This window comes from Glycine soja, chromosome 17, assembly GCF_004193775.1.
Source record: "Glycine soja cultivar W05 chromosome 17, ASM419377v2, whole genome shotgun sequence".
NCBI classification, from domain to species: Eukaryota; Viridiplantae; Streptophyta; class Magnoliopsida; order Fabales; family Fabaceae; genus Glycine; species Glycine soja.
Window position 1 is genome coordinate 9,508,040 of NC_041018.1, and position 10,397 is coordinate 9,518,436.

General features: G+C 31.4%; 1 protein-coding gene across 2 annotated transcripts; it reads left to right on the forward strand.

Annotated features, from left to right (window-relative positions):
* The first annotated feature begins 209 nt into the window (after positions 1-209).
* Positions 210-6,942, forward strand: LOC114393284 (sodium/pyruvate cotransporter BASS2, chloroplastic). Of its 2 annotated transcripts, XM_028354560.1 has the most exons (13): positions 210-689; positions 774-891; positions 2,208-2,328; positions 2,419-2,460; positions 2,546-2,659; positions 2,737-2,799; positions 3,796-3,923; positions 4,698-4,779; positions 5,101-5,152; positions 5,274-5,371; positions 5,503-5,661; positions 6,474-6,563; positions 6,670-6,942. In XM_028354560.1, the coding sequence occupies exons 1-13, from the start codon at positions 578-580 to the stop codon at positions 6,745-6,747; spliced, it is 1,257 nt and encodes a 418-aa protein (XP_028210361.1). In that variant the 5' UTR covers positions 210-577; the 3' UTR covers positions 6,748-6,942. The 2 variants fall into 2 exon arrangements, with proteins under 2 accessions (XP_028210361.1, XP_028210362.1); XM_028354561.1 differs by lacking the exons at positions 210-689; positions 774-891 and adding an exon at positions 1,903-1,979.
* The last annotated feature ends 3,455 nt before the right edge of the window (positions 6,943-10,397 follow it).

A 10,397-nucleotide genomic window follows, 5' to 3' on the forward strand; every position in this document is an offset into this window, starting at 1 on the left:
ACGGATACAATTTTTATTTTATATTTTGTTTGCACCCATGCAAACGTGATTGCGTGAGAAAGATATTCGGAAAAAAACAGTTTCAGCTGTTTGATAGGTTTGAGACCCAGAAGACCAGGGGAAAAAAAAAGAGCAGTGCACCAAAAAGACCCAAAAGACATGGACACGCGCGTTAATGGAGACAGGGCAACAAAAGACATGGGTCTCGCGTTTCCTTTCCCAGCCTGTAGCAAACTAGTCACCCATCAAATCATAGACATAGTCGAAGTCGCAAAATTCGTCCTTATTATAGTTATAGTTATAGTAATAGTAGTACATAGTTTGAAAATTTGATAGGGACGAAGCACGGGATTTTGGTGATAATACGATATCCATTGGTTTCCACGACATCCTCAAACACCCAAAATTGACATTCTCACGACTCATGGACAGTGGAGTGTGGAGTGTACAGTGTAGTAAATTCCCAACTTCCAAGGCCCTACTTCGCTTTCTGCCTCTGAATATCAAAAGTACACACAACAGAATCCACACCCTTTTCAGCTAAAACCTCCAATTACCCCGTTGCTGCATCCAAACCATGTCTACCATCATTCTCAGAGACCATAGAGTAGCAGCAGGGGCGTATGATGCACTGCTTAAGCCAAGCTTTCGTACACCCACTTGGAAGAAGCTTCATAATTCCCATCTGGGTATGCTTCTTTGGAACATGGTTTCTCTTGTCTCTTTCCTTCCCATTTTGATAAGTTTCGTATTCCTTTTTGTCTTTATGGAAGTGAAAGGCCACTTTTATCTAACCAAGAGTGGAGGAAGCTGTGCAATTCGAAGAAAGTTGCGGGGTCCAGTTGTTGCTGTTTTAGAACTTCCCTTAAGCCTTCAAGCGTCCAGAAGAAGGTATTTCTTTTTATATCAACCTCTGATTCGAGAGTTCGTATATGATTATTGAAGAATGGTGTACAAGCTATAGTTATACTATTGGTGCCAAATGCTGTTGACTGTTGACTGTAGTGAGAGTCATGGAGATGGAGGTGTTGTGGTATGACAATGTCCTGAAAGGAATGCCTAATTTTTTGGCAGTTGACTTCTGAGGACGGATTTGAAGGAATGGAATCAATATTGTCACTTCTACATTACTTGCGGGCTATGATGAAATTTAAATTCTTTTCAGAGAAGCCACGTATGTAGGCCCCCCCTGTGTGTTAGAATTAAAAATCTGTTTGGCTTATCTCAGAATAATTTGCAAAAGTGTGAAACTTTACAGCTATTATCTTAGAGCAGTTAGGGGAGCTTCTTTTTGCCATTATTGGGTGGAATTGTGTATGAAGTTTTTCAATCATGAGTTTAGGAAAGGTGTCAAATATTCCGTTAAGCTATTCTATGGATGCCTAATCTGTTTTGCACATGCATGAAATTATTGATTGGATTTACTTGCAAGTAAAGATTTGTGCCTTGGAAAAGCTCTTTATTCCTATTTTAAAGTAGGAATGGGGGAGGGAGAAAAGGAGGAAAATTGGAAAAGGCTAAACATCACAGTTAGTGGTCGCTGTACACAATTGTGAAATGAAAATTTGTAGCAATGCTCTACTTTTCAGCCGACAATGATATCCAAGGAATTAAAGTCATGCTTGATTTCTTATAATGAAAATGAAGTTATATTAGATTCCTTATGGTAAAAATGAAATGAGTCACATTGATTGTTTGAGATTCCTAATTCCTGTGTTACAGACTATAAACTGAGTTGTCAATTTACTATGCTTTATTTTGGGCAAGATGGTCAATGCTTTTCCCATCGACTCTCCATTGGATTCTCAAGTCATTTACCTTGCATGACAGCACTAAGTTACTAGACCTCGGAACAAATTGTTTTATAGAGGAATGTATAAGAGCTTAGTGTGAAAAAAGGCTGGTAAATCTTGATATCCTGATTTGTATGAAATATTTGTAGTGAGTGATGAAGCTACAATTTCTATGAAGAAGAAATGGTATAGGCTTGTATTGAAAAAAAAAAAAAAAAAAGAACTCAAGCCCCCTTTCACATTTCCAAAAGTTGCTTTTATTGATGAGTGTTGGAATAGCAATTTGCTAATGATTAATAACATATAAGCACAATCTGGTGTTGGCAAATCTTTTTATCTATTTTCTGGTGCTTGAACATTGACTTTCGCTTTCTTGATTTGAAGTGCTAATGACTTGTTTGTTGCTATGTTTAGGAACTCTAAAATATTGTGCAATGCTACAACAGACATTTCTGGTGATATTCCTGAAAGTGCTGGTGAGCTGAGCCAGTACGAGAAAGTGATTGAAATATTAACAGCTCTTTTTCCTGTGTGGGTGAGTCCATATCTTCTTCAATATAGTATGTAATTTTTTTCTAATTTCTTGGTCTGTGGTTTGAGAGTTTGCTAACTTACATATGGGCAGGTCATCTTGGGGGCCATCGTCGGCATTTACAAACCAACTGCTGTAATTACTCTGATTTTTTCAGCTACGTACATGGTTGATTGGAAATATGTTCATTAACTGCTGTCAAGTTATGTCTCTATTCCAGGTAACTTGGTTGGCGACAGATCTTTTTAGTCTTGGCTTTGGTTTCCTCATCCTCTCTATGGGCTTGACATTGACATTTGAGGATTTCAGACGGTGTCTGCGAAATCCGTGGACTGTAAGGGACAATAACTGATATTTAAAGTTTTTTTATTTGTTTCTCCTTTTAAAATATTATTGATTTTGTTTTTGCAGGTGGGTGTAGGGTTTCTTGCACAATATTTAATTAAACCCATGCTAGGCTTTGCCATTGCAATGGTACTTTTGTCATTGCCTGAGCACTTCCATGCTTCACTGTCTCTTTGCTTTGTTTAGATCAGTTCTTGAAATATGTTATGCCCTCTTAATTGTTATATTGCCTCCTAAGATTGTTGTCAAGACGCAAACATTATGTCAATGGTAATGATTGAGTATTTTATAGTGAATTCCACATTTTATATTATCTTTTGATTAGTAGTTGTTTAATTAGAGAATTAAAGATATCTTTCTGTTAAGATGAAAATGATTATATTGGGCACTTGTTGGTTGTTTTTCCCTTAATTCTGTTGTCTCCAACAGTAAGCTGAGACAAAGTCTATGCTATATTTCCAAGTTATTCTATATCTTAGACAAGGTTAACCCTACCAATTCTAGTGCACTGGCAGAGTTATCTTTCATGACATGATAAAATTTCCAAACCTAAGAAAAAAAATTGAATTTTTAGATAAACATACAGATGCCATGGAGCTTAACATAAACTAAGCATGTTACTTCTTGATGTCATTTTTTTGTATGAATCCAAGATTAGATTTCTTTGAAGGATAATGACATAGAACCTGGCTAAGAGTGGCAGATAATTTTGGGCCGTATAATCATATAATTAAGAATTTTATTTATGTGATTATCAGGGTTCCTTTTCAATTTATTATCCTTATTAAGTTATAAGATCGATGATAATCATGGTGAAGACATTTGTAGTTTCCATGGATATGGGTGTAGGACTTAGTATAGCTATTTATTTAAGGCAAGTTTGGGATCTGCAATGGCTTGTTTTGATTACTGGTTAAAGATACTGTAGTTCAGTGTTATTGTTGTTCTGTCTGTCACTTACATTTACTAATCTTATTCTTGTTTATCTGTCTAAAGAATTTGTGCTTTCATAATTAGATCCTAAAGTTTGTAAGATTGATAATTTATGTTAAACTAGCTGTTGTGTTTTGCATCATAAGAATGTATATCATGCATAATCCTCTAACATCAATCTTTGATTCCCAGACTCTAAAACTTTCAGCTCCTCTTGCAACTGGTCTTATTTTGGTCGCATGTTGTCCTGGATGTCAGGCATCAAATGTTGCAACATTCATAGCCAAGGGAAATGTTGCACTCTCTGTTCTTATGACAACGTATGTTAACATGCATTTCCTTGTTTGTTTATCTTTGTATTTTATGTTCTACTCGAAGTTTCATATTTTTGCTCATAGATACTGTTGCTTTTAAAAATATTGGTGATTTCTGTAATCTATATTCTTGCTTACTACTTACACTTCTAAAAGACATTGTTTAGGCTCCTGTCTCTCTTCCAATCTGTAATTTTTGTCATTTTTTAGTTGAAAAATCAGTTTTATATTTGGTTAAAGATTGATATCATAAATAATCTAGAATTAACGAATGCATTAAAGTCAGTAATACTAATTTCATATTCGTCATTGGCTGTAACCTAAAAACTGAGTTTCTAGTCCTTGTAGAAATTACTTTCAAAATGTGTGCTTCTTATCACTTGAAAGGAGAAATGGAAGATTTTGGATCAATATGTTGCTCTAATTGGAGCTCATGATTTGTTCAATTTTGGCATTTCAAGGTTAGAAACGTAGAATACAATTTGAAACATGAAGAACCTGTGCACTGTCATCTCTGAATGCAAAACAATTCAACGTAAATATCCTCTTTAAACAGCCAGTGCTGAATGATACGAGAACAATATGCAAGTACTAAATGCTTGATATGGTTGCAATGGTGTCATGTTATACCTAGAAGAAATTATTTTGGCTTTTTATCATTTTGTGTATTTTTTAGCAGCAGCAAAGTTACCTGGTGTATATTGATGCTGCTGATTAAGAGAACTGTCATTTTCAGAAATTAGGTTTCAGAGAAATTTAAAGATGTTATTCATTCTACAGGTGTTCAACTATTGGAGCTATTATAATGACCCCACTCCTTACAAAGCTTCTTGCCGGTCAACTCGTTCCAGTTGATGCTGTTGTAAGTTGTTGCTTGCATATTTTTTGGCTTGGAAAGAATGTCGAAGAAGTCTTCATTTAAATTTTATAATACCAGCTTTCTGTTGGCAAGCTTTTAGGAAAATAAAGCATAGTTGACACTTGATAGTACTAATCATACTTTCTCCTAAGTCCTAATCAAGTGAATTTATATATTGGATTTTGAATAGGATACCTTGTCTTTCTTCATTACATTCTCAGTATTTTTCTGTTTCTTCTGGGATTTTCACATCATTTCTGTTGAACAAATCCTCTTGTATTTATTATTTTCACTCGTGGAGTGAAGCTGTTATCTCTTTTGCAGGGCCTGGCACTTAGTACCTTTCAGGTTGTTTTAGTCCCAACGATTGTGGGAGGTAAGAGATGAATCTTTCAAGTTATATGTGAGTTTGTTGGTTTATAACATGTCTTTATTTGGTTTATGATTTCACTTGTAAAGATAAGGATGATCTTTAATATCTTTGCTTTATCTGGCAGTTTTGGCAAATGAGCTTTTTCCCAAGTTCACTTCAAAGATAATCACCGTTACTCCTTTGATAGGAGTCATTTTGACCACTCTCCTTTGTGCAAGCCCAGTAAGTTGACTAAGTTCAAGAAGATGAAGTTCATCAACAGTGTCCTCTGATAGCTAGCAGTTTACTTCATTTTAAGTTATCATTGGTTGTTCTAGCTTTGGATGGAAATTTGACTTGTATTAACTTTTCAGATTGGGCTAGCTTCAGACGTATTAAAAGCTCAAGGAGCACAACTAGTATTGCCAGTTGTTTTCCTACATGCTGCTTCATTTGCTCTTGGATATTGGGTTTCAAGAATATCATTTGGTGAATCCTCGTCACGCACTGTATCTATAGAGTGTGGGATGCAGGTAAACCTGTTCATCATACCTCAATATCTCATTGTTAAATTGTTTTCCTAGGTTGAGTACATTTCTAACATCTGAAAAAATTGTGAATCATTCCACTTTTCCCGATTCATGTTGCTTTTGTTGATTATGTATCAATTCATCTGGAATTGGCATCTTAGCATACAGAAATGCATTCATTCATAGCGTATATAAATGAGTTGGGAAATGATTCTGTTCTTGATACAATCTGATTATGTAGAAGGTATTTGAGCTCTCATACCAAGAGAAGCCTGAAACCCACTGCTAGTTGGACTGATCGATTGAGGATAGACATGCCTCTTATCTTTAGGCCAAACATAGTCATTTCTAAAGGTCACACTCGATAAATAGGCGTGACCCCCTTTGATCGTGTCAGGTCACACATAGGAGAGCTTATTGATGTTTCTTGAGTTCTTAACCAACTTTACGACTCCTGAGTGTGTATGTTCTCAGATGTGAACACTAGTGTTTCTTTGTGTTTGTCTATTATCAAATTGCAGAAAATGGACATTAAAGCACACATGTGGACTTTCCAGATCTTGAGTAGTATAGTGCTTTAGGAGAGAACAAAAAATTATCAGATCTATATAGATTAATAATGCGAGATGACATTGAATTGTGTTTCTGGTGAAGGGTTGATCAGTGTCAGTGATACACATCTGTATTCTCAATACATGTTTGAACTTTTACTATGCTTCATAGATCTCTCTTATCAAAACCAAGTAACTCCTCCAAGTAATGTTCTATGCTTGATCATTTTGTCTAACCTTATATATTTACTTTTTTATCTGCAGAGCTCTGCATTTGGATTTTTGCTTGCTCAGAGGCACTTTACAAACCCTCTTGTAGCTGTTCCTTCAGCTGTTAGTGTTGTCTGCATGGCGGTAAGATAGGATATTTATCCTGCTCTTAAGACTTTTTTTTTGTTTTTTTCTTGTAGAAGGATTTGGAAATCTCCATCAATGAATATTTTTCACTGTTTTCATGCAGCTTGGTGGGAGTGCTCTTGCTGTGTTTTGGACGAACAGACCAATTCCCCTCGATGACAAAGATGACTTCAAGAAATGAAAATGTGTAACTTCTATGCATATTTTCTTTTGTAGGAAAAATTTTTTATTAGTTGTTTGAGAAAAAAAATGATTTCTGAATTCACTTTAGTAGTCACTCACACATGTTAGAACATTAAGAATTTAGGATGAGTCTATAACAGGGAGTGTGGCAACCCCTTACTTTGAGAATCGCACTGCGATTTTTACTTTTTTAGTTTTTATAGTTTGAAAATAATTTTTTTAGTCCCTATAATTTATATTTTAATTCTCTTTTAGTTTTTTGTAATTTAAAAATATTTTTTTTAGTCCGTATAATTTACATTTTAATTCTCTTTTAGTTCTTTGTAGTTTAAAAATATTCTTTTTAGTCCCTATAATTTATATTTTAATTCTCTTTTAATCCATGTAATTTGAAAATTATAAGGACTAAAAAGTAAGAATCATGAAATTACATGAACTAAAAATATCATTTTCAAAACTACAGGAATTAAAAGAGAATTAAAATATAAACGATAAAAACTGAAAATACCATTTTCAAATTTTTAAGCTTAAGAAAATTTGTCTAAATATAATACAAAAATTAAAGAACATTAATGTACTTTTTAATTACAAATTAATAATTAGAATTACACTAACATACGTAAGTATATGTAATAAAGCAAAAAATATTAAAATCTTAATTACTTTTTTTATTAGTTATAATAATATACTTTTTATTCACTTTGGATAAATAGTTCTCTTTTATTTTAACTTAAGAAAAAATATTTTTAATTTATTTAATGTAATTGAGATATATAAAAATTAATTTTAACTGAATATTTTATATTAGAATAAGTGTATAATATGAACAATTAATTGTCAATATAAAGCAAACTAAATATAAATCTTGGTTTTCTAACTTGAGATAAAAGAAAAATAAAGCTCTTGCACTAACTTGATATTGATATATTTATTTTAGAACATTAAAAGAACTTTTAAACACAAAATTGAAGCATAGTATGCCTTTGTCGAGAAAATTACATAGTTTATAAATTAGTTTTTTTTTTATAAAAAAAGTCATATTATTTAGTTAAAAATAAGTGTTTATTTAAAAACCTTTTTTTAAGTCATTAACTTAAAAATACTATTTTAAAAGTTATACGCTACACTAGTCTTAAAATAAATTGAAAATGTTGTTTTAAAAGATAAATTTAATGCAACTCTTAGTCATACAGAAAAGTAATAAATATATTTATTATTATTTTTTAAAAATATTTAAGAATGAAAAAAAATAAAATTATTATACTTGTAAGACATTGAATGAATAAAATAAATATATTATAAAAAAATACAACCCAGTCCCAGGGTGTGTGATGACATGTAATTTGTATGGGATTTTAAATTTACATATAAATTAAGAATACGATAAATTACTTTAATATTCTTTGAGATTTTTTTAATTGCACACAATATCTCTTTTTATTTAACATTTACAAAAACATTTTTATAGGAATAGTTTAAAATTATTATTGTTTTATTTAGGTACGTAGCTAGGCAGGGATGGATTTAGGAACTGGTCAAAGGGGGCTCAGTTTTTTTCTTCTCTCTTTATAATGAATATTGATATTTAAAAAAATATTTATTATTTTATTGATATTTAATGCCATAATTTTATTTTATAATTTATTGAAATTTTAAAAATATATTTAAATGCCAAATTAAAAAACAGTTGCCATTAGCTGTGATTAAAAAAATTAAAACATTTAAGTTCAAAATAATTATAACAATAGTTGTAGTTAGAATTAATTCTTTTAAAACATAAAAAAGTAAATAAACATTCAATTATATTATAATTATGTATTAAAAAATAGGTTTAATATGTTGAAATTAATTAATTAGCAGTTATGTATTTGTTTTATTTGATTAGTTTTAGATATTAACTAAGTTTACCAAGTTTTTAGGAGGTTGTTGCAGCACTTTGCACGTTGTTGCAGCACTCTGCACATTGCACTTATTTTCCCCGTTTATAGCTTTGCCGTTTAGATGTATCTTGCCTATTTATTGGCCGATTGATTATTAAATAAAATGAATTAATTTTCTACTCGACAGTTATGTATTTGTTTTATTTGATTAGTTTTAGATATGAACTAAGTTTACCAAGTTTTTAGGATTGCAGCACTATGCACATTGCACTTATTTTCCCGTTTGTAGCTTTGCAATTTCTTTGCAGTAGTTTAGATGTATCTTGCCTATTTATTGGCTGATTGATTATTGAATAAAATGAGTTAATTTTCTCCTCATCTTAGAGTAACATAATCATAATTTTTTAGTTTAATCATTGACGAAAATAATTATTAATCAGATTTTACTAATCAACTGGATGGTTAACAAAAAAATACAAAATAACTTTCACTAAAAGCCAAATTTTAATATGGATCGATCCTTTGATGAGATAAAATAAAAAAGGTGAGATTCGATTTAGTTTAGATATATTATAATTATAATTAAAAGTGTAGAAAGAATTGGGATGATGCTTTTTCAGAACTTGAGAAGTGCAATGAATCAGAATCAGGCAAATAAATTTCCTTATTATACGTGCAATCATTCGAGACACCTTGGGTAGATGAAGTTCTAGTTTTTCATGATGTTGCCTTAATGCATAATTACATGTGTTATTTCATGGTCTTTCTCTTGCATGGAACTCGAGTTATGCAACGGTAGAATGCGAATTATACTCATTGTTAGCTTTGCAACTGATTTCTCTTGGTGTTACAATGCATCACTTGTATGCTCCTATTATGAACAAGATTTGTGCCTCTAAGCAAAAGCCTTGGCAATTAATGTGTCATTATGTGTATAGGGAGCCAAACAGTGTGCAGATTGGCTTTCAAAGAAAGTTTCATCTTCATTTGATCCCATGATTACATTGACATCTTGTCCAGCTCCTTTAAGGCCTTTGTTATTAGTTGATGCTCTTTGTTTTCCTTCGTTGAGGATGTAATTTCCTATTTTGTTTTCGTACTTTTCAGGTGATAAAAAAAATCAAAATGCATTACAGTATTTCTCTTTATATAATTTCATTTGATGTGTATATTATCTCAATCACTTCAATTTTTATTACAATCAAACTTCTCTCTCTTTGATATAAATTTTGTTATTAGTATTAAGAGAGCTGTTGCTAGGTCTTTAAGGATCCCTTAGTTTGTCGTTTGTGTTGTCCTTAGTAAATAAATAAGAGTCGATGATAAAATTTATTTATTTTAAACGTTTCATCAATATTTTTTTTTTCCTTTCACATTATATCATTCATCATATTTTTATTTATGTTTCTTTTTTCACTCTCTCCAAGGGAGGGTTTGATAACCCATAAATTTATACTTTTCCAAAAAGTCTACATTAAGAAACTATTATTATTAAGTTTGATATGTAACTAATAAAAGAAATCTTTTATAAAATTGATTTATGATAATCAATTTTAATCCATTTTCCCACAGAAATATTCCTAAAGAAAGAGGTGAGAATCCAAGTTTCTGGAGTAGAAAAAAAGTTTTAATTATACAAAATGATTACATTATCATTTTTTACCATTACAAATTAGTAATTAGTGATTATTTTTTTAACAAAAATAGAAATTACCAAAAGCTCATTAATTCTCAAGTTCTACATATTGAAAATATATTTTTTATTATT